The 26115-nt window shown below is 35.8% G+C and overlaps 1 protein-coding gene across 3 annotated transcripts in view; it reads right to left on the bottom strand.

Annotated features, from left to right (window-relative positions):
• Nucleotides 1–26115, bottom strand: part of lpp (LIM domain containing preferred translocation partner in lipoma) — a 197329-nt gene that overhangs the window by 93809 nt on the left and 77405 nt on the right. For all 3 annotated transcript variants that reach the window (XM_088616675.1, XM_088616676.1, XM_088616677.1), the window contains 2 exons: nucleotides 6363–6472; nucleotides 1035–1157 (listed from right to left, as the gene is read on the bottom strand). In XM_088616675.1, coding sequence (XP_088472801.1) covers nucleotides 1035–1157; nucleotides 6363–6472 — 233 coding nt within the window. The remainder of the gene's footprint in view (nucleotides 1–1034; nucleotides 1158–6362; nucleotides 6473–26115) is intronic.

Raw genomic sequence — 26115 nt, 5'->3', positions numbered from 1 at the left:
GATTTCATTTGCATCCATCTGCTCCCATTTCACTGATTGTAATGCTATTGCCTGCATGAAGCATCCCTTCATTGTCAGGCTTTTATAAGTGTGCCGAAATTATGAATTCGTCATTTTTAAAAGTAATTTATTGCAATATGTTGCAAACTGTATTCTAGTATAAAAAGAACAAAAGTATAAGATATTCTGTAAGTTTTCCTAAAACATTGCCTAACATTTGCAAAACCTGCTTTCATTGTGAAGCTATGTTTGTTGATCTGAATAAGCAGTGGAGCATGGCAGATTGCAATTCCTTTTGCACACTGCTTAGACACTGACAGTAGTGGGTCTACTCCATGTAGTGTAATGAAACTGCAAAAGTAGCTTTTTAATTTGAGAGATAATGCAATGCCTTAAGGGAACTACACTATGTTGGTAGAAGCTAAATTTAATGACAGAAAATGGAGGATGGTTCTAAAATTAAGTTCTCCTGTGCCAGCAGTCGAAGTTGCTGCATGAAGGCGTATTTCCTACTTCAAAATGTCCTGTCCTTGATTCACTGCCCCAGGACGGCTGGCAATTGGACCTCTCCACCTCTTTTATCACCTTCAGATGCTAAACTGCTACATTCACAAGGGAAAGTACCTCATATGTCATTTGTACCTACTGCACTTCCCTTGGACAACAAGCAAACCCATGGCAGGGAAAATTATGAATGGCGCTTATACATTCAGCCCACAGGGATCTAGTTCTTCTGGTACCAATTTCAGGGTATACTGTAACAATTATTACCTCTTCAGGGTAAGAGATGTCCAAATCCCTGTTCATGGACATATGTGTGAAATTCAAAATCAAGTTTTAAACTGAGTACAATGTACAATGCAATAACAGTAAAGGTACCATAAAACAAATGTCTCAGATGATTATTAAAAATGACCTTTGAATAATATGTATGTTCCTTTTTTAAAAGTGGGATAGGTCCCATATTGGCTGTACAAGAAGTGATTCTTTTCACAAAGAGGGATACAGTTCTGGAGTCTTTGTGATTTACATACCTGCTGTGGCCTGGGCTTGTAAGGTGAGCTGCTCTCCAGGTCAGCAAGGATGCTAGTGAGAGAATCAATCTCCGCATCCAAACTAGAACGGCGCTCTTCTAGCGTCTTCTCTGGGGTTTTGACCTGAAGAGAAGACATCATCAAAAAGATTAGAAAAGACAGGCCACCTCCACCGTCAAAATCCCTAAGAAATGTACTGAAATGTGAACAAACTCCACGGAGTGCTCATTAGTGTCTTACCAAAAAAGGACATGTATGGAAAAAAAGGATGTTTTTTTTTCCCTTAACACAGACATCTAATGTTTATTTAAAGCTGAAACCTAGTTGCTGCTAAAGGACATGCTTGTCCTTTGTGTAGAATCTGTATCAGAGTATTTTTTTACACATTTTCTCAGTAAAGACCTCTTCACTGTTTCAAGGGTTTACAGCACTTGAGTTTCCTGTAGATGATTGCAAAGTTCTTCAAAATACACTTACAGCAACCACTTAAGTATGTGCTGATCTCCTCAGTTGCAAAGTAGGCTCTTTGCTAATCGACTGCACATTCGACCTCAGACAAGATGCTGCACAGCTATTCTCTGAATAATTAGAGAATTGCATGATAATGGAGATCCCTAATAGCACCATGCCTTTGTCAGAAAACAACAACAAAACATTTCATATTAAGCAAACATAGCTGATTTAAAGAGCTTGTATTTTTGAAAAGGGCCAAACAAAGCTGTAAATACTCGCTGGTGATGAGTACACGGTTTTGAAATTTTACCTGAATATTATTTAGAACAGATAAATATAGGGGATCATTTTTTTTAGTTTGAGGTTTTGGTCTTATTGCATTTAATGAGGATAATACTTTTAAAAACGGTCAGGTTTAAGCCCCACGGACAAGTAGAGAACAGATGATACTTTAGTCAATCCTATTATATTCTTGTAAAGGTATTAACTGCCCCAGTGACCTCCTCTGTTGGTTAAGGGACATACAGGAAAAAGAGCATCCCAGCTCATTTTGATTATGGTAATGAGAAGCAAGGTCCGCTGAAAGCAACGAATGCAACGAGTCCTACGTTTTACTGGAACATGTAACCTTCGGGTTTCCGAGAAACCAATTCTTTAAATTCACTTAAAAGATCATTAGACCCACTTCTTTCACACAATACATCCTAATAGGCATTTAACCAGTACACTGCCTGGCACTTTTAATACATCATCACCTATGGGTCTTTATTAAATCTACTGACTTTTTTTCCTCCTGAAAGGGCCACACTGAGAGTCTATGATATAACTAAGGAAGCTGTTCAGCACTGAATACATCGATTTCAAATACTGAACTTTGTGTATTTAAAATATTAATATCTATTTGTATCACAACCACATTGCAACAAAATGTGGCAATGCGATGTAATGTAAAGGATAAATACAAGGCATGCAGTGGCTTGGACAAATCTAAAGGCGATGGGGGTTGAAAGCCTCCGTAACATCATGTGTTTAGAATTCAATGCATACATTTAATTAGAGTGTTCAGTACATGAAGTGAAAAACAATAAAGGGATAATGTTATTATAACCTTCAAATCGTACTCAAACTTTCAGTTTGTACTGAAAATAGAAGACTAACAAATTTCCAAAGTTGATCAAATCTTAGCCTTCAAGGAAGAAGAAAAATTTAAAGTCATTTCTGTTCAAAGAATGGAATAATTCAAAGTATTTTTTAAAGTTGAGAAGCATTTTTACCACAATACTCTGACTCTTAGCTCTTTGATGATTTCTTTCTACTTTAAATACAGAAATGAATTCCTTATTTGCTCCAAAGTATGTAAATATTTTTAAAAAATACTGTTAGTGTATTTCCAAATAAAAAAAGCAAATACAACTACGGCAATGGTCTGAGCATTTTTAATGCCCTTTCCAAGCTGAAGCTCTGGGCTGACCAACTGAAAAGGACACAGACATGAAAGAAGAAAGACACGGCCCTTTTCCTGCACAGTAGAGCTCCCAAAAATGGAGCCAAATATCTCGTCAGCCAACTAAAAACACAAAAGACAATACCAGAAAGTCAAGGACTGACAATCCCAGACTTGGAAGCTGATTCATTTGAACATTCAAGGGAATTAGGATTCATCTTAATGAAAATATTTTTTTGGACTGAGGAATGATGTTGGCACTGCAGTGTAAAAACTTATTTCTTTTTAAGCGAGTTTATACGAGTTAGATATTATGAGTATGGTATTGAAATCATTGTACTAGTAAAAAAGGTTCTGAGTCTTAAAAGCACAATGGTTCTCTTCTAAATAAACAGATTTCTATAAATGTTTCTGCTGATTTAATTCAGACTCTGAATTGAACAATGTGGAAATCATACAGTGTTTAACACTGCCATTCTAAATTTAGTTAAACTAAGTGCACAACTGAGGTAAATATCTCAGTATTTCTTTGCACATAAATCTTGGTTCCTATGGTTACCCATTAAATAATATGTAAAATCATGAAATAATGGGTTAAGAAGAAGGCTGCTCTTACTGTAATTTTTATAATATTCATTTTTGTTTAATTATTTTTAGTATGGTACTGCAAATAACATGAATCCATTTACTGTATAGACTTCATTTAAACAAAAGGCAATAAATACTGTGAACCTGTACATATACAAAATTATACTGGTAGGAGAATAAATGAAGTAATCAACATTTCTAAAGTATTCAGAGTGATTCAAGCAGTTATTTTAAACTCAATTTGAGCAGCAGAATGTGGGGGTTCAAACAAAACCTTAAAAGATTTAGGCACCAAGTCTTTTTAGAAGCATTTAATGCTTAGAATAATGAAGTAACGTTTAGGTCTTATATCACAATTCCCTTAGTCTCAGGAAGGAACTCTTGTATATTGGGCTGAAAGGCATAATTACACATTTCTGTAGCTGTAATATACTTCCGTAAGTATACTTATGCATTTTAAGATTATATACTGTATATTTCTGTAAATCTTTTGGTTTGATTAATTTTATTTCGTTTTCAGTGTTTACTGTATATTTTCAATATTTGCTTTTTTTGTTTTAGATTTACTGTAGTTCTGCTCATGAAAAATGTGAGGCTAACTCACGAAAAGTTACAAAAATACATATGATGCCTCATAACATCCTTGTTTTTTTTTAAAAAAAACTTGGAACCCATTGAATTCCCCTCTTTCATTTGATTCACATGATTTGGTTACATGGGAGGCTCCAGGGAACAGCTTAATTGCAAAGATTGAATGTGTAGCCTAACTGTAATTTGTAGGCAATTAAATGTGCAGTTTTAAAAACACTCATTTTACAAACTAACGCTGTCTGCATATACAGTGCCCTCTAAAACTATTGGGACAGCCAAGTTAAAACATATTTTTCCTTTAAAGTCAAGCAATTGATGATTATAATATTAAGAACTATATAAATACAGTACATTTTGGGTAATCCTATGCATACATTTGAAAATATTAGAGAAACCATACTTTGAGTTCAACACAAAGACAAATGATCACGAATACTGTAACACATTTACTTTAAGTAACTTTGAAAAGTATAATATAGTCAGTATTTAGTTGCACATCCCTTTGAGACAATAAATGCACTATGTACCCCACTGAGCTCACCAAACCCTTTGTGTAATGATTTGAGATGCTTAATACTTACTACTTAATATTACTGACTTTAACAATTTACGTGAATTTGTCCCCAGTACATTACTGAGTGTTAATGTCACTTGAAATCACTAGGTTGCACAAACGTTATATTGAGTATGATCAAACATATGCATGGAATTATCCCAAATATAAGCATATACTGTTATACATATTACTCTCAAATGATCACAAATAACCAATTGCTTGGGTGCAAAGCACAAATAAAAGGTTTGACAGTTATTTCAGTATGTTTGGAGAACACTATCTCCTTATATACAAAAAAGTAAACCTGAGGGCTGTACTATAATTTGTCTTTAGGTTTAAAAAGTGGTAGCAGGGTGTTCGTTGTGGTATATTTCCAATATAGTACTTTCACAAACTCCAGTTTGACTCCAATCAAGGGAGAAATCAGTTTTAGGGAACTAGTCCACTGAGGATCACCTTCTGAATCACAAACAACTAAACACCTCAGGACTGATAAGGTACAGAGTTACTGCCACTGTGAAGCACATTTTGGTATTCACAATATTGGACAATAAAAATATGTCACTCCTGACTACAAAAAAACACTCAGAAAACAGATATGCGGATGTATTCTAAAGCTTAACAATGACGTCAGAGTCCATGTAATTTTTAAACGGTTGTCGTAAAAATATTAATACTGTTTACATGTCTGCAGCTTTAATGCACTTTTTTTCATTCAGAGTGTTCAAACTCCTTTACATTTTGTAACACAATCTTATGAATCACAGTGAAAAGTATTTTGCATTCCAAAACCACTGCACATTTTGTACAGTTGAGCTCAAAATGTTAGCCTTTTTTGCATTAATACAATAAATAACTACTGTTCTTATTAAATATCATATAAATAAAATACAGTGTTTTAAAGAGATGGCAAAAATTCCTTTTGTGTAAAGCATGCAGACAGACCTAATGTGGTTCATAGGATTTAAGGACAGCCAGTACTACAGCATTTATGAATTTTAGAAAAACACTTAGAAACAAAATATAGTATTACTGCAGGATCAATGAAACCTCGAACATGTAATAAATAGTAATACAAATGACTATAGAAGCTTTGTGCTTTATCATGGTAAAAGCATATTTCTACGGGTCATCCTGACCTGGTGTTGGAACATCTCTCCTTATCAATATTTGGAAAAGGAAACAATACTTTATGCAATAAGATCACTGTTGGAAGGGGCTCTGTGGACCAGGCAGAAGGTCCTCTCTCTGGGCAAACATTTCCAAACGAATGCCCCGGTACGCCAAGAGGCATTACATTAGAGGAGGAATAATGTTTCAGATGATTAATGAAGCCAAAGGTCTAGTGGTAAATGTCACTAGGGAATTTCACATTCTAACCAGCCCAATTTACCAGCTACAACATTTCTCACTTCTGAACCTTATCACCTCTTTGGTACGTTGCTGGCATGTAACAGCTGCTGTGCTCCATTGCAGGGGGTTCTGTGCTTCGACTCTGGTAGTAATGGTAAGTGAAGTCTTGTCTTTCCTACTTGTAAAGCAGTTTGGGTCCTTTGGGAAGAACAGTCTGATATAAAAGCTACATATTGTTACTTGTGTAAATGATCCCTTTCCCAGCTGAGAATTTCAAACAGAATGAGAATGAACCTGGTTCTCCCGGTCTGTGTTCTTTCTGACGTGAATACAGCTTCCTTACCTGAACACTGAAAGATGCCCCATCAGCAGGTGGAGGAGCTGGGAAGGGTGCCACTGGTGATGGGAGACTGCTCAGGTCATCCACAGGTGGGGGAGGTGGTGGAAAGTCACCTGAAAAACAGAAAATGTGAAACCATTTTATCAATGATCTTGCAAATTGAATCAAATTCCTTTCAACAAAGTTGTAAATACAATGCTTTCAGTCTTTCCAGTAAGAGAATATTATAGTGTGTGATTAAAACAAAAGTATGATAAGTGGTTTTACCAAGAGCATATAATATATTTAATTATCAGCAGATAGCTCACAAGATGTTTCTCATTCACAACCATACATCAAGGATATCTGAAGGCTTTACCCTTGCATATGTCAGTTAATGAAAGCTGTTATCTGCATTTAACATGTCTGGACTTCATAATCTTCATTTAATTTACAATACATGGGAATGATCAAAATTCATGAGTGGACAAGACTGAATTTCTATTTAGAATTAGAAGGAAACTTGCTGAAGTAGATAAGAAGATGAAGACATTAGGTACTGTATTAAGACAGATGGATCTCAAGATGTCTGACAAAATTTAACAGAAACAGGGTAAAGGAGGAGGTTAGGGAACATTTTGAACTAAAATATATTTCGTTGATTTGCTGTAGGTTTTTTGGATTCCATTAACTATTAAATCATAAACCAGGTTACGCATTTGTTTCTTTAAATTAAAAAATGTACATTGCTTGTAATGTGTGGCTTTGAGAGTGCATTTACCCAATCAGAAGGCAGGAATCCAAGAGAATTTGTAGTTTTAAAGTCCACACTAATCCAGCGTGATCAACCAGATGGTTTTCTAGTAATGAGAAGTTGCCTTACCAAATGGATTTTGATTTTATTTCACCCTACATACAGAATGAGTTGATACAGAATCAATTTACTATGTACTTTCTAAATACCTTACCAGACGCAAGCTGCAGAACTCAAGGCCCTTAATGAAGTGCAGTGAAAATTCTGCTTCAATCTAAAGACTTTGATCAATCTTGTTCAGAACATTTTATTTTTGTTCATGTTGTTAAGAATCTAACTGATATCATCTGTTATTTCATCTGAGTCTGCTGACCGGCTTTATTCGGACGTAGCTTTAGACATGTGTAATTAAACTTGTAGAGTACTGTGTTTATGAAACAGGAGAAACATTAAATCTGGATGAATTATAAAATTATTCAGATTGTGAGCATGACATTCAATATCCGTTCAGGAGTTAGAGCTGCCGCATGTGATCATTTTAAATAATAAGACTCCCACCTCAACTTGTATTAAGAACCCCACTGAGATTACTCAAAATGGGATCTAGTCTAGCAGCAATCCTGTTTTTTTACTGTATTTTACTTTTAATGCAAGTCACTTGTCTGTCACTACAGACTAATTAATATAGGTAAAGCTCCTTGCAAAGCATTTGATTTATTTTAGAACGTTAAAAGTCAAAACCATTTAAAGGTGTCTGTTTTAAATGCAGAAATTGAGTGGGACTGATATTTCAGAACACAGACTCAAGATTTTAACTCACTGCACAAGTAACCGAAATAGGAATCTGTAAATGACAATTATGGGAAAAATCATGCAATATATTTCAGCCAGAAAGGACAGGAAATTTCATAACACTTCTACAATGACTACAGAACACACCTCACGTCTCACAAACCCTGAAATCCTGAGAAAAAATAACTAAATCATTAGTGTCTTATTAGAGTGTTTTGGGGTACATGGCATCACCTTTAAAAACATTATAAAGGTTAATTATAAATGGGAGGTCAACTCACTCTTCTTAAATTAGCTTTAAGAAAAAAAGAATGTGACAAAACAGTCGGTCATACAGCTTTTTCTTTTAAAACACAAACAAAGAAATAAAACTGAAGCACACAATTAAAAAAAAGATTTTCAAAGCAGTTGCAAGAGGTAAAATGATGAATATCTTGTTTTATGTATTTAATACTATTTTCTTCACTTCTTTAAAAAAAAATAACTATGAATGACTGAAAAAGAATCAAGTCCCAGAAGGTATCAGCTGTAACCCGTTATGGCTATTCCACAAGAAAGTCAAGAGAATTTTAAAATGTTCTCTATAGAGGTGCGAACCTCATTTGTCAGAATCACTGCTGTATTAGCCCTGTATTATGTAGAGCAATGTTTATGTATCTCAACTGATTCCTGCCAAGATTCATACTGTGATTAAGCCCCTGCATGAATCATTGGTAACGTAAATCTGCACAACCAATCCACTTGGGCATTCTCTTGAAAACCTCGAAATGACAATCACACCACTCCTTTGTAATTGATCTGAAGAATAATCAACACAATAACGATGGCCTAATTCTAAAACATCCCCAGATAATGCAAGACAGTCGTATCCTTCCTACAATAAATGAACTAAGGCGCAAATAAATTACACCTAACTGAAGTCTTAGCCTAACAAAAGAAAATACACTAAAAAAGTCAGCTGAATGGTACATGACGAAAATAATCAAATAAAAGGGTGACAAGTAAATGAAAGGTAGGAAAGTTAGCAGACGAAATTAAAATGCAATGTTCAAAATATTCCAGATCTGATAAACGCAGATAATAAAGGCTTCATTTAGTCAAAAGTTGCCAGGTAAACATTGCTATATGTAACCCTATACTATGGAAATCTACTGAGAACCAACATTCTATACGTAACCACACTTTTTTCCACTTTGTATTTCAAACTCCTTTGTCTTTCATAAATAGTAACTATGGTACTCAGCTGGGCTGAAACAGGTAATTACCACTGAAGCCTATCTGAATACTTACTGGCTTTTTTAGTTGCCACGGTGACCACACTGGTCACTAGGGGCAACAGATGCTGGAAATGAAAAGCTCTTTTTCCCCACTTAATTCATAAAAGTCACCTTGATTCAGTTAGTTATCCTAACTAGCTTAAGTAGAGAAAGAGAAGTTCTAACAGGAGTATTGGAAATATACAAGAGTTTTACTCACAGACTTAGTGTCGGGATTCCTGAAAATTGATATCCAAAAATGTGAATAATGATTTTGTAGTTTCATTTTAACAGATCTCATCTTAAACTTAATTTCCCTCAAAAACAAAACCTAAGTTAAGTTTGGAATCTTTATATGTGTCTGTTTCTTGACTAACTCTTCTTTAACTTGGAAATGACCTGAAATGAGTAGTGCTGCAGCAAAAATACACTATTTCCATTTTTCCTTTGAACTTATACATCATACTGTTGATGGTGTGAATGTTAAGAGATTCTTACTTGTCAAGTTTAACATCAACACCTTTCAATACTAGAATTAATGGGAAGGGTTTGTAATGACTTGAGTTAAACTTCTGAGGAAACAGCTGAAAAAAACAGTTCACTACACTTGTTTTTCAGGTTGATAAAGACAATGCTTATTTACTGTAATCTGCAACAGAAAACTCAGGAGCACTCTCTCACATTTCTATCACAAATCTATAAATGTGCCTGGATTCAATCTAACACACATGCTTTCCAGAGAAAACAAAAATCTTGCAAGCACTAATTCCAAATGATACTCATCTAAATTGTAAAAGTATATAATGAGAGAAAAAATTACAAAAACACCCTGTTGCACTGTTTCACTAGTAAGTAACTGGAGGTTTTCTTTCAAAACAAATTCCTCAACTGATTCATAACACTTTGGTTTTCTGTATCTGTGACTTGGAACCAAATATGAAGGTGGTTTCCCTGAAAGTAACACACCTTTGATTCTGAATCACAACAAACTGGAGTAATAATGTTGTTACTTTGATTTTTATTTTCCATGAACTGCTCTGTCTTTTGCTAAACAATGAGTTACTGAAGATCTCCTGGCAGCTTGGCAATATTAGATCTAACATTTCATACAGTACATGCAAAATCTTGCCAGTGTTGCTTTCAGCCCATGCACATGCTATTGTACTTAATCCTGTTGCGTAGGGCTGTGAAGTACCCTCCCTATTATTGAATGAATAAACCTCATTTTTGATTACGTAAATATTTGTTTATTCACTCTGTTTAGACCTGCTAAAAAGATCTGTACAAACAAGCATTATTGTTACCAAGGTATCACCTTGATCATGTAACTGTCATACTGCAAAAAGAAAGGTAAGACTGAAAAGCGGCAACTATTTTCTTTTGAAGTTCCAAGTTTATTGTCATTATACCCATATACAGGCATATGGTATAACAAAATGCTACTTAGCTAGCTCTCAGATGGTAAGAAGTAGAAAAAAACAACAATACAATTGTATAAGAAAAGAAAGACAGAGACAATAGGCAATGTGCAAAACAACATATGTCCAAAATCATACATCAACAGAATGAAATAAAGGATAGAAAATTATGGGGAGTGAGCTTCTTGACATGTGAGGTAGAGGTAGATTTCAATGTGTGTTTGATTTTTGGTAAGAGAGAAGGCACTGTGAGGTTCAGATCATAGGTGAGAGAGGCTGGGAGTTTAATAGTTTGATAGTGCGGGGGTAAAAACTCTCTCTGAGTCTGGTAGTCTGGGCCCGAATGCTCCGGTACTGTTTTCCAGACGGTAGAGGGTCAAACTGGGGTGTGTGGGGTCTTTAATGATGCTTAGAGCTTTCCTCAAGCACTGTTTGTCATAAATGTCCTGGATGGATGGGAGAGCAACCCCAGTGATGGATTGGGCAGTTTTCACCACCCGCTGTAGGGCTTTGTGGTCAGTAACACTGCAGTTGCCATACAACACTGATGCAAACAGTCAGTGTGCTTTCTGTAGTGCATCTGTAAAAGTTAGTGAGGATCTGGGGACATATCTTAGTCTTCTTCAACCATCTTAGGAAGTACAGGCGCTGTTGCACTTTCTTGATCAGACAGGTGGCGTTGAGAGACCATGTGAGGTCCTCGGTGATATGGACGCCAAGGTATTTGAAGCTACTGAACCTTTCCACCTCAGTCCCGTTGATGTGGGTAGGGGCATGTCCGTTTTGCAGTTTTCTGAAATCAACGATCAGCTCCTTGGTTTTGCTGACATTGTCTGTGATCAGACCTACAACTGTGGTGTCATCAGCAAACTTGATGATGAAGTTGGTGTTGTGTTTGGTCTTACAGTCGTGGGTGTAGAGGGAGTAGAGCAATGGATTAAGCACACAACCCTGGGGGACTCCAGTGTTCAGAGTTAGTGTGCCGGAGTTGTGGTTTCCAAGCCTGACAGCCTGAGGTCTGCCTGTCAGAAAGTCCCGAATCCAGTTGCAGATGGAGGTGTCGAGACCCAGTGTACTGAGTTTCTTGACTAGTTTCTCTGGAATGATAGCATTAAAAGCTGAGCTGAAGTCGATGAATAGTAGTCTTGAGAATGTGTTCTTTTTATCAGTTCCTGGTAAGACATTCATTGCTTCACAAAATGTAGCTTTTGAATGAAGTGTGGCCCGATAGTGGCTGTGTACTGTGACTGTGAAACATGGCAAGGAATTCAGCTTTTATTTTCTTTTAGTGCTTCAAAAATCCCAGTTTTTTTATATGAAAATGTATATATCACATTACTATGAAGACAAGGCCACTGAAATCAAAAGCCATTTCATTTCTAAAAGTTACAGACTAAAAGCAGGATTAATGGGTTTCATAAAGGGTTTGGAAACTCAAATGCATTAGTATATACAGTTTTGAGAAAAAGTTTGTGATTCCTTAGGAATTATATGGATTTCTGCATCAATGGCTCCTAAAACATGATCTGATCTTCATCTAAGTCATAATAATAAATAAAGATATTGCCATATCTTTATTGAACAAATAGTTTAAACAATTTAAACAAACAGTATGTGAATGCTTATATTTAGTAACTAGTGGAAGCTCCTTTATTGGCAATAACCTCAACCAAATGCGTTCTGTAGCTGCTAATCAGATCTGTGCAGTGGTTAGGAGGTACTTTGGCCCATTCCTCTATACAAAACTGTCTCAGTTTAAGTATATTTTTGGGATGTCTTGCTTGAACGGCCTGCTTCAGATCATGCCGCAGCATTTCAATGGGATTGAGGTCAGGACTCTGACTTGGCCATTCATACAGTATTTCTTCTGTTTGAGCCACTCTGTTGTTGATTTAATCCTGTGTTTTGGATCACTGTCATGTTGGATGACCCAACTTCTTTTGAGTTTTAGATCACAGACAGACGCCCTGACATTCTGCTGTAGAATTTCCTGATACATCTTGAAATTCATTGGTCTCTCAAGGATTGCAAGCCATCCAGGCCCTGAGTCAGCAAACCATTGTACTCCCTCCTCTATGCTTCACAGTTGGGATGACGTTTTGGTGTTTCTATGAAGTGTTTTGTTTTCTCCATTTGTGAGCTCCATCTCCAGCTCACCTTTTGTCTCATCTGTCCGCAGAAAATTGTTCCAGTAGTGCTGTGGAACATCCAGGTGGTCTTTGGCAAACTTGAGACAAGAAGCAATGTTTTTTCGGAGAGCAGTGGTTTCCTCCGTGGTAACCTCCCATGAACACCACTCTTGTTCAGTGTTCTTCTTATGGCAGACTCATGAACACAGATGTTATCAAGTGCAAATGATGCCTGCAGATCCTTATCTGTCACTCTAGGGTTCTTTGTCACATGTTTGAAGATTGTACAGCATGAACTTGCACTGATCTTTGTAGGACGCCCACTCCTAGGGAGAGTAGCAACAGTGCTGAATTTCTTCCATTTGTAAACTATCTGCCTGACTGTGGACTCATGGAGGCCCAAGTCTTTAGAAATCTTTTTGTAACCCTTTCCAGTCTTATGAGCTTCAACAACTCTTCTTCTGAAGTCCTCTGAAATCTCTTTTGATCGGGCCATATTGCACTTCAGCAGAATTCTGTTGTGAAGTGCAGTAACCAAAATTGTGACTGTTTTATACTACAGGGCAGGTCAAATCCAAAACTGATTTGATTGGAACACCAGACTCATTGATTGGAATACCTGACTCCAATTACCCTCGTTTCAAGATGTCATTATCTTAGAGGTTCACATAACTTTTCCATCAATGACCTTGATTTTTTAAACCATGTGCTCCATAAATATATGATCATGTAAAATGTTGTGTGTGGTGTTAGTTAAATAAGACTGTCTTTATTTATTATAATGACTTAGATGAAGATCAGATCACATTTTAGGAGCCATTCATGCAGACATCCAGATAATTCCTAAGGGTTCACAAACTTTTTCTCACAACTGTAAATACACAGAGCATCACCGCCTTTCAAAACATGAATTAGGTTATATAATTATATATAAGCATGTGCTCTGAGTTCAGTATTCATAAAAACAAAAACAACTAAATATTTGGTTTAGAAACCAAGGACACAATAACATGGACTGTGCCCACACATAAATCAGACCACTGACATCCTGTATCTTAAAATTTGGCTTCCACTTGTAGAGACTGGCTAAAACCAGAAGAATTAGTGACCAAGTGTACTTTAAGAACAGTGATCAAATCCCATAACCATAAGGAAAATACGCAGTATCTAAGCACGATGATTAATATCACAAGGATGTAATAATATTTTAAAATGCACAGACCTAAAAAGGAACGATGCTATCACACAAAACATCTAAAATCCATATGCAGGGTGAATTGGATTAGCCTAACCATCTAATATTCCACAAAGGCATTTACTGTTTGACAAAAGACCTGTAACATTAAGTCACCAAAACTAATTTACACACCACCGTGTAACTCCAAGTTTCCTACCACAAACCGGATTCTTTACAATACCAAGACATAACTTAGTCTTCCATCCACCATGTTGGTAGGCTACTGATTTCTTTCTTGGTAAGCCCCTTTTTTTGTGTGCAAAATATTGCAGCTGTTGCCCTTTCAGTGGTGGATGTTTGGTAGGAAGATACAGTGGGAGTCAGGTGCTTGTCAATACCAGAGGGGAGCCGAGAGTGACTGAAGGTGAAACTGCATGTTGCCCTGGTAACACGGGACACAGACAGTCAGGCTAAAGAGTAGTGAGCAGTTCAGTGTTCACACCAGAAATCCCTGACAACTTGGAGAAACAGTCCTGCTCAGTCTTGTATTTTTTCCCATCAGTTTATGAGTTTTTTTAATGATTAGCCCTCCTTGTACTAGTAACAAGTTTAAAAAACTTCAACTTTTAAAAGTTTGTTCTCTACACACCACTGTTTTTTAGCTAAAACAGCCTCATTTTCCTTTCCCTGTCTACGTTTCCCATTTTTACCTCTGACACACTTCACCCCACACAGTTCTTTTGCAGCAGTTAATACTAAAATTCTCCCTAGTACATGAACAAACTAGGCTTAATCTGAATGCTAGTACCCGATACAGTTTTTGAGGGCTTTGGATGCATGTGGTTCAGCCTCAGGCTTCAGAGGGATCTGGCTTCACATTCTTTTGATTTGGGTGCTGAAACAGGTCGTGCTCTCAGCAAGCAGGCCCTTCACCCGTGTTGCGTGTGAAGCCTCTTCTATTTGCATTCACAAGTGTGACTGGAGCGCCAGGCGAGCTTTAACAAGCGAAGCAGCAGGAACACCGATTTGATGCAACAACTTCTCTCCTCTTTATTAAGTATAATTATTCTCAAGTAGCTGCTTTGTGATCCAGGAATTCTAATCAGTAATTAAAGTTATTTGAGAAACCATGAGAGGTGTAATTGGTTAACGGGAACAAGAGTGTTTACATAAGAGAGTGGCAAATTAATGCCCCTGAGCTGACAAAGGGATGGAGACGACTCCAGCGGCGTATTAGTATGGAGATTAAAAATATTTGCAGGATAATTGGAACATTTATATACACATTCTTGATATCAGCCAAGCAATCAGACACTTGATTTTTTCATTTCTGTATTTTTTTTTTACTTCTGCTAGAGCAGTCACACAATTCTGCAGCCATGCCCCTTGAGAGAAAGCCAGAAACATTTGTGTCCCAAATTCCAGCAAACCTACGTCTATATTACAGATGTCTCAAAAGTCTTTTTTGGTGAATTCACTAAAACTTTCAACCAATGCGCTTATCTGTAGAATGGAAACTGTACAAGTTGTACATAGTTGACTCCCCGTGCTCTTGTCGTTCTGTTTTTAAAGAAATAAGGATTTTTTAAAAAATCCTGTGTCGATATACTTAAGTAAAGCTAGAACATTTTTGAGATTTTCCAATTACATTATAATAAACCTGTTAGTAAAATCGAACTATTTCTCCACACTGTTACTTATTGGAACTAATGAGGGGTGGATGAGAATTACATACCTGCACACTAAATGAGTAAAGCAATGGCAATACAGTATTTCAAGCCAAATACAGTACATGTTTTTGAACAGTTGTAATAGCTATAAAAGTTTTATAACCTCATGGTCAAGTATCCACGCAAAAAATTCAACCACCAGTGAATGTACACATGTAAATATTGTTGTTTTTTAGCTGAGAAAGGCGATGCTGTGTTGAAAATTGCGCATACTGCAATTACACAAACGTATATGATTTTAAGGCTGGTAATGAGGAGTAAGATGATCAAATAAAGCAACAAGCTTTTTAGAGCTGGAAAACTGGAAAAACAAAATGCTTTCATTTTTTTTCCCTCATGACTTATTGCTTGACATTTGCCTGTACACCACCATTAGAGAAACCACAGCAAACAAAAATAACTACTGGACTGTGACAGCAGGGGTCCCAAACAACAGAGCCTGAACCATAGTGCAAAGCTCCACAGCCAGACTGGGAACTGCTCTCTCAGTTCTGGGACATTTGTTGCTGTTGTACAGTACGAGATGGAATTTTGGACCTACAGTACACTGCACAAATGATTTAAAAAGAAAAAATTGATTTGTAATGAGAACAATTGATTTGTAATGATAGCTACAGAGCATCGACCTACAGCCTTATCACAATGTGTTCTATCAAAATATTGTATAAGTGCAATTATACAATATTTTAATTGAAAAAAAAATATTTTTTCTGTTTTTATTTTTTATAGTATATAGATGTCCAATATACATTAAAGACTTAAAGTTGATCATCAGTATTTAAAAATACAAAAAATATTAGAAAGTGTTGCATTCTAAGTTTCAATATTATTCTCAATCTGCAATCTTTTTTAATACAGATTTCTGCATGCTATAGATATTGAAAATAAATAGTTTATTTTTACCCTCTAGTAAAAAAAAAACAGAACTCTTCTCTTAGCTATGAAATTTAAGAAGGTCTTATTCTTTCGTTTGGCTTGTAATGCAGGAACTGGAATCATTGTCTTTGCAGATAATAATTTTGCAAATGAACAGGCATAGATTAAATTGACTTCTATGGGATTAAGAAAATGTCTGTGGGATGAGGAACTCAGTTTAAGATTAAAAGGAAGAAAAGGGGGATTATATAATTGCATTCATCCAACAGAATGGATAGAGTAGAACTCTGACAGCTTTTTTGTATTTTTCCACCTTGCATTTTCTCCAAAAACTGGAGATTTACATTACATATGTAAAAGCAGTGGCTCATTTCAAGGATAAGCTTGATTGTTGAAACTATGGGTTTTTATTCCAGAACTGCATGCCACCGACCTGTTTACTGAACCTGAAAAATTGACAAAAAGTATAATATGCATTTAGAATTAGCTTGGATATCAAAGTCTGTTCAAATCAGCAATAACTGTAGACAGATGGGTCTTGTTTCATTATTGTAACTTAGCCATTGTCATTGCTCATTTGATCTGGTCAGCACAGCAGACTTAAATGCAAAGTCACAACTATAAAGCAACAAGCATATGCTTTCAAGACCAACTGGACAACAGCCTGAGGCAGGTTAGCTTCTTTTCTATATAAGTGAAAACAGAAAAGGATCCATCAGGTACCACAGGCTACATGGCTGCCAAGATGTACCCACTGGTAGAGTTCTTTGCAATAGCAATCCTGTCTCATGTGGCACTGAGTCCCATTTCAGTCAAGAGAGAAAAAAAATACAATACATAGTATAGACTAATTTTTAACAGACTGCCTAAATTCAAAGTTAGTTATCCATGTGCTAAGTGTCACTGCCTGGGTGCACTCAAGGACAATCCCACATGGCGCTGTTAAATCAGCAAGATAGTAAAGCAGTGAAGATACTCATGTATAAATTTCTAGGACAGTACTTGATTTGAATGTTGATATCTGCTCTTTAGCTTGTTTCATTTTTTTTCTCTGATGACAAATCAGCTCAATCCAGAAGGCAGAAGTATTTGTCCATCTGCATAAATGCAAAATAACATTATTTAAGAACAATAGGTCTATACAATTATAAAACAATTTTACATATATACAGTATATAGTACTTACACACCGCACTGAACATCAAAAGAAACTTAAAACTCCTTGTATGTTTCTAAAAATAAAGCATATGGAATTTGGATAATGACGTAATTATTTTGCTATTATTTTGATTAGCTTGATTGCTTATATCTGATTGTGATAGATCTGAGCGACTTTGTTGAATAAGCACAAAATCTCCTCATTAGTGAGCGAGGACGTCTCTCACCAAGAGAAGTCAGCACACTGTCATTTACCATCTGGGGTGTTCACAGCAAGCCATTTCTAACTTGGCAAGATGTTACAGCCAAGCTCAGTCTGTCAATAACAGACCACGATCTGGGAGACCTTGAGTCACAACACCCTGCCAAGATCATGGATAGATCAAACTATCATTATGTTCCATTTTTGTGATCATTTATGCACTGCCAGTTCCATAGCACCATGAACAACACATAAGCAGTTCATCTGTGATGAGGCGACTAAGACTTGCAAAATCTTATTTTGCACACAGGGACCAGGGCTCACCACTGTTCACTGACACAACAGGATAAGGTTTAATGAGCAACACCTCAGGTGGACTTGCCAGCAGTTGAGCCAACACCTCTTAAGCAACGAATCATGATTTTGTGCAACCACATTGATAGATGTCAGAGAGTGCAGGACAGACATGCAGTACAAAAGGCTAATTCATGCTTACAGCTGAACAACCCACATGGACATCCAAGAGTGATGGTCTGGGCAGGAGTGCCTAGTAACTACAGAATTTCCTTTTTAGTGATTGATAGTAACCTGACACCATGGCTCTTTGGTCTCACCTGCTGTCTTTTCTGCAGTCTCATCCTGACATGAAAATATGCAAGCTCTTGCTTCTCATGTAATAACAGCTTTGCTACACAATGGGAATTTGACAGTATTCCATGGATACTCTGCACACTCTGCTCATTGAACACTTGCAGGATAAAATGGGAAAAAATGGGATGAAATGTGGTGTCTAGAGCTCGGACACTAATGAAAAAGCTCGTTTATCCATATTCTACGAAAAGAATTGGACAGAATTCTGCAAGATGGCATCTGTCTTTGTTGTAAGCCATGAGTTACAAGATTTACAGCTTATACTGCTTCGAATGGCGGACATAGATAAATATCAACTTGTGAATTTCACACATTTCAGTGTGTGTCCCGAATCAGATTATCATTCTGACAATAACTTTGGGACTCTTTTGTAATTATAAGCGATGAGTTGTGTGTTGACCACTGGGAATGGAGTATCTGTTATCCAAATCCATATCTATAAATTGGCTACATTACTCTGCTCTCCTCCCTACTGATAGCTGATGTGTGGGGAGCGTTCTGGCGCACTATGGCTGCCGTCGCATCATCCAGGTGGGGCTGCACATTGGTGGTGGTGGAGGGGAGTCCCCATTACCTGTAAAGCGCTTTGAGTGGAGTGTCCAGAAAAGCGCTATATAAGTGTAAGCAATTATTATTATTGTTATTATTATTATTATAATTATTATTATTACTTTCACTTATAACTACTTTGTTTTACTCTCCATTGGTTTTGGATCAGTGAATGTTTAGTGATTCTAGTAAATGAAAAGCTTCAAATAAATTTCTTATAAACCTACAGCTTTATTTTTGGAAAGAAGAAGTGTATGTTTGAGTTGAGGCCCATGTTGAAACAATCCATGTAAAAAATAGGAAATTATAGCATATTTGTATGTAGAAGAAATCTAAAACGTATAACTGTATGTTAACTTTATTTAATTTACACATATGTTCTAAATATATTTACAACATTCTGAAAGTTACAACTTTAACTTAAAATATACAGTATATTAAAGGAACATGTATTTAAATAGATTTATTCAAGGTTTGTGCTTTTTCTGTAATGGTGAGATGGGTAGCACTACAAATAGGAGGATGTTATGTAACATTAAGTGACATTTTCAGATCGGTAAGACTGTTCATGCAAGATAATCCAAATATTTGACACTGAAGTAAGACCTGAAAACATGTATTAAACAGACGAGAAAAAGAAACAAGATTTTAAATGGCAATCAAGACTTAATTATTTGAATAAGTTTATATGTTCATTTAATATATGACCATACCATGCAGGGATTATATATGTATAAAGTAGTTTTAATATTATTAAAGAATAGAAAGTCATCATTTCAGGAAAAAGACTTAAGTGAATCTCTAGAGATTGCAATGGAAAAGAATACAATATAGATCTCTTCCCAAGACACGAAGTAAAAGTTTTCCAACATTTGCACAAATCTCAACAAAAAAGCTTTTGAATCTTTGTTGCCCTATTTCTTAAGCAACAGTTACATTTATGTAACATATTTATGTCTGTGGTTCATGGAAGTACGTTAAATCCTAACTGGTCATTTTCCTGTGGAGTCTCTTTGTGGCACATAAAGGAAAGAAACCAACACGACAGCTGGATGTGTCAGCTGACTGTTGATCAGTAAAATAGCAAGGAAATAGGCTAAAGTTGAGAATTTAATTTTCAGTCTGAGTTTCTTTAAATACAAAATGCTGTTTTCAGGTTTCTCTGGACTTTATTAAGCTCATCTTGTCCTGCGCACAACTTGCCTTTTGCTTAGAACTTCGCTCTGATAACAGCGTTTACTGATGTAAGCATACATATTATGCAAAACCACTGCTTATTATATGCAACACTAATGATTCTTTCCCTTCCACTGGAAGATGTGAGAGCCAAAAGTGAATTTTCCAGCTCCTTACATAAGGAACTTAGAAAATTGACCTCTATGGATTCTAATTTCCTTTCTCTTCTATTCTGTTTGTGTGTGACTAAAAACAACAAATGAAGTAAATATTTAACTTGAAGTTTCATAAACAAAAAAGTACCAAATACCACTTGCTGGCTTTAAAATAATTTAAACTTACTAAAACACTGATTAAGTACTGGGCTTTAAAATATCTCAGTGCTCCCACTGTAGAACAAAAATAAAATTTAGTCCCACTTTTTCAGTACATTTTAAATAACATGTTAAATGATAGCAAATAAAAAAAAAGTTAGATACAAGTTCACATTGGTATTGGTAGATCAGTAGTATTTTCAGAAGTTATTGTGGAAATAGAATATTAAATAATATACTGATGTGTATATATTCATGTCCCCAAGAATGTATAGGGTATATGAATGTTCGATCATACAATTTAGTCCCACGTTAGTGGCAAAGAGAATTAAGGTTAGATGGAAACAACAGCCAAATGGGGACAGTCTATATACTGTATTATTGAGGACATGTGAAGGGGAATAATGAGTTAAAGTGGTAATCTCCTTGGCGATGTGGCTTTTTAGCTAGAATAATTGTCTGCAGATTGACATGGTCTTGTCTGGAGATTTAAATTTCACTTCATGACACACTTCTTTAACGCATGTCATTGGAGGTTCTAATTACGGTAAGTACTTCAATCTATACATGATCTTTATGTATTTCATTTTTGAAGGTTTGTGTCTGATCTTAATCTAAGAAATTAATAAAAGAAGTACAGCTCACTGATTACGTGAACACATGAACGAAATACTAAGTAAATAACCCAATAATATGTACAATATTTAATCATTAAGTCTATGTCAACAGCTCAGACAGCAATATGTCATACATGGGAGTCAATGTGGACTCCTGATAAAAGAAACAGAAAATTAAGACAGGGTTTTGAAATTTAAGAATATAGTACAACTGCTTACAAGAAGCAAGTAATATCAAATAAATGGAAAATCAATCTTTTCGCACAATATTTTTTACAGATAAACATATATATTGTTTTTCCAGTTCAAATAAGTTACATATACTGTATTACAAAAAGAAAACAAAAAAAGCTTATTTTTAACTTAAATATTTAAATAGTTTGTCCCACTAGAAACCATTTGATTCTCATAACCATGCCTTAACTTTATTTTTATTTTTTTTTCCTATCTGATGAAGAAACCATGCAAACTAACAAAATAAAATTTAAAAAGAAATTATATAGAACATCTACTAAAATAGCGTGAATGAAAAACATACATGAAAAACAGACAAAGCAACATAATGACAAAGGATACAAATAACCATACTGACCAAAGTTATGAATGTACAGTCTCTACTGGACTCTCTGGGATAGTATACAGTACATATTTCTAATCCATTAGTAGTGTTATTCTGAAGAAGCCAGGTCACAATTCCAGGTGGCAGTTTTATTCTCATTCAATTCTGTTCCAAATGATAAGACCTACCTGTCAAAACAGCATTAAAGTTTCCTAATTCTATCATGCAACATGTTGTCCATTTGAAGTAAGCTTGTTAATTGATGGTGTCTTGGTACAGTATGTACAAAGTGCACCAAGTCAACTGGACCAATGACATTTTCTGATTCCTCCAACATGTTTTATTCCATATCATGGAGTCCTCTAGCTAGGAATCCTCAGCAATTTTCTTAATGGGAACCCTCTCATGTGAAGCAATGCAGTAAATTGCCTGTCACAGGTCCAGCATTTTGAATCTAGGTTTGTTTGACAATTTGGGAACATGGAACATGCTGCTCAGCCATGGTCATAAAGCTGGTACCCTGGCTTCTTTCTTTCTTTCAACCTCTTCTTGTAGTATGGGACCTTTCTTATGCTCATCATACTCTTGAGATTTAACTATTTTATTATTTTGTGCAAGAAGTGACTACCAAGGGCAAATGTCTTCGAAAACCAAGTTCTTTTTTTACTACTGCAACAGAAGAATGAGTTATTCTATGTGTTACTTCTTCTGTAAACTGTGCACCCTAACTCCACATTTCTGGTATTTCATGATGTGGAAGCTTTGGAATTGAAGCTTTTTTGCAATTATGTTTTAATTAAAAAACATCTATATGAAGTTTATTCTCATTTCTGTACATAAAGGTCTATCATTGTACAGATAAATTACAAACTTTTTAAAATTTTTCCAGACAAATTAGTTTATGTCTCTCTTTTATTAATCATAATTAATCCTCCCTTGCTCGGTTTTCACAAATTGACATTTAGATCCATATTTTATTTGTAATGCTCATAACAGTGAACATTATATAAAGAAATATTTTAAATGCATGGGAAATGAAAGTTAACTTTGTTTAATTAAATTTAATTCAGCTGGTATGGAATTATTTTTATTTAATTCCACGTTTAATCAGAAAACAAGTGGTATGTAACTTCATTTCACTTTGCAAGAGAGGGAGATGGATTAACACCACAGTGTAGGTGCTCAGTCTGTAACTTGTGTTGGAAGAAAATGACGTGTAAGCAGTGCAATGAAAACTGAGGTTTATTTGGAAGCCTCTTGAACCTGCTGTTTCCAGATACCATGTAACAAGCATATCACTGTTCTCCAGCTGCTATGAAATTAAGTTAAGTAAGCAACACTCATTTACAAAGATAAATGCAAAGTTAGTAATTGCAGGACTTTTAATGGATGATACGGTATCTCAGTTGGAAGACATTGCACTATTTCTTCCTCTTGGAATTCTTTGTTCATTCTTTGTTCAGGCCACTCGTCACGTAACCACCAACTCGTCCAACTCATCTTCCTTGACTTTAATTCTTCAGTTTGAAAATCTTCCAAAATAGATTATAATCAAAAGCAAAAATCTGGGTAATGGATTTATTTTTCTGGGAGCAAGTGGGTTCCTGTCTGTAACTTTGATTACAACATCCAAATACTGTCCTCGTGTCAGTGAGTTCTACAAGACAGTTTGCATTTTAATTTGAAATCTGCGAATAAAGCCGATATAGGATTCCCCTCACATGTCCCAATTCATTCCAATCAGGCCAGATCATGTTCTCCAGAAATGTAATGAGTAACCACTGTGAAATCCTGCTGGCCTCATTCCTGTTAAGATGCTGGGTGGAGATGGCGTGGCTGTTAGGGAGGAAGCCGGCACTCGTGCCAGGTTTATGCTTTCATTAGCATCTCCGTTAAGCTCTATATTTCAAGTGCTTACCCATGAACTTTCAAACCAAGCGCACAAAATAAAAAAGCAAACATAATCTCTGCATATGGACGCCTGATCCTTTCATAAATGAGCAAGACAACCAGAGTGAAAATCCCAAGCAGCTGGACAAGCTGTGTATTGTCCACCTTCCTGATCATGTTTTAGGTGCAGAATAGTGCTTCGGATGTGGCAGAATGAGCAATTTACCCCATACTGACTACTATTAGCACTTATAACTGCAAACATTTTTAAATTGTTTTTACTGACAAATTATATCAAGGTTTGCGTTTTTACTGTTTGGTTTGCAGCAACACATCCCCCTTTAAATAGCAATTGAAAGCTATCACTTCTTCCACTAGATCCTAGTATGGCAAAACATATTCATTATCCTGTGGGCAAAGGGTTTTTTATCATTATTGACCATATTTATTTTAAAAACAGTAGTTGTGACTATTATATAGCATATTATATAGCAGGATGCCTCTTTTAAAGGTCGGGTAAACTGCAGGACCGAAAAGTACTTGGATCAAACTGTCAATGAGGTAAAACTCTCAGCAGCTGAAATGCGAATCGAAAAGAGGCTTGCCCTGTCTCATACTTAGCAGATGTTTCGTTTTTAAGTGGGAAACAAAGCTAAATTTAAAGGGGCATCACATAAAAAATAAACCATGAAAATATGGACCACTACTTATAATCGTGTGTATGAGATTGTGTGGTATCAACTTTCTCTGATTTCAAAGGAGAAACAATGAAAACCACATAAAATGTTATATTACCTTAATGGAGTAAAAGCAACTCAATACTGAAAACATTGACCGGAGTGGTACAAAACGCTGGTTTGTATAGATGCAGTGTTATCAACACTTTCAAATCATTACCTTACAGTTGCCAGTGAATGCTGTCATGTTTCACTCTTATATTTCCAATTATGTGTTTAAAGAGCATACAGTGTATGGTCACTCACTAGATAACTAGTATATACAAACATTGTTAAACACACAAAATGCATTAAATTATATTAAAATACTGTAGAGCATTAAGTCAGTCTAGTAAAAGCTCTGAGTTTGCGGGTACTGTCTTTAACTTGTGTTAAAAGTGCTGTACAAATCCTATACCAATTTAGCAGCATAATGACTATTCACTTCACGTGGTGATACCTTAACAGCAGAAGTGTACTTGAAACCTTGACCACTAAGTTTTGCTTCCCTGCAACTCTTTGGAAATTTCTAAGCTTAAAAGTGAAAGCTGCGTGGATTTAAAACACTAAAAAAACAAAACAAGTTTCATGAATGTAATTGTTTCAATTCCTAGATTTAAGTATACATTCAACATCCAAAGAAGTGAATTAGCATGTCATTATGAAACTTAAACACATTTGTGAAGAATCCAGGATATTAAATGAGGTTAGAAAAATTCAGGTGTTGCTTTTAACATCCTACATAACCACCAATCCTCTACTGCACAGTATTGTAATGAAAGCACCACAGTAATGTACACCTCTCCACGTACCACTGAAATATGTATATACAGTATTTAATACAAATGTATTCTTGTCTCATTACTAAACGCTCCCCAGTGAGTGTTCCTGAAATAACAATAAAAATCAATTTATGCTCAGAATTTCAAGAAATGACATTCCAAAAGGTACAGTATATGAGTTCTGTGACATCTATGTAAACACAAGAAACTTCCTTTTTTAAAGAGGAAGGTCCTCAGATTAAAGAAAAGCTGCTGCCTTTCCACCTACACTCACTGTCACTGAAGAGCAAAACTGCAGTGATTTAGCTTCTTCACATCGCCCCCTGGAGTTATTACAAACTCAATAATCCACAACAGTTACCAGATTGTGAGCTCACCAGATCCAAAGTATAAAATGAAATCCTTATAAAAACATTTTTGAATACTGACAAAACCATCTATTTTTTACATGCTATAGTGCTTCATTACAGCAAAAGTATTTATTGTAAGAGCTTTGGTCAGTGAAGGCTTCAAGTGGCCACTCCAATATTGCAATTCTAATCCTCTTAGAAATGTTGCCCAATAGTTAAGAAGCAACATGTGAAAGGTACAATGACTACAATATGCAGGATTAAATGACAGAAAATGAGTTTGGGGATTACGGTAGTCACACAATAGTGAAAGAAGCCTCTAGAGAAGCATTTCTAAAAAAAATAACATTGGCCTTACTTATCCTTTACTATTTTAAAAATCAGAACGATGATTACATAAATTTAAATTATGCAATTCACAACGGGCAATATTTTTGGCTTTTCTAAACAGGCATGGTTAATTTGCAGTGAAGGGGTTCTTTCGATTCAAAAAGAGAACCAACTGAACATGATACTGTAGTAGAAGAATGCAGGCACTTCTCGTACTTTTTTCTAGTATGTATTGAACTGTTCAGGCAAACAAAATTGTGACACTTCAGGAATATGTGTTTTTCCACCTAGAATGCTTTCATGAACAAATGGTTTACATTCTGCATGACTGATCTATCCTCTATTAAGCCT

The sequence above is a fragment of the Lepisosteus platostomus genome, chromosome 2 (assembly GCF_059453375.1).
Source record: "Lepisosteus platostomus isolate fLepPlt1 chromosome 2, fLepPlt1.hap1, whole genome shotgun sequence".
NCBI lineage: Eukaryota > Metazoa > Chordata > Actinopteri > Semionotiformes > Lepisosteidae > Lepisosteus > Lepisosteus platostomus.
This window is presented reverse-complemented; position numbering and strand designations above follow the sequence as displayed.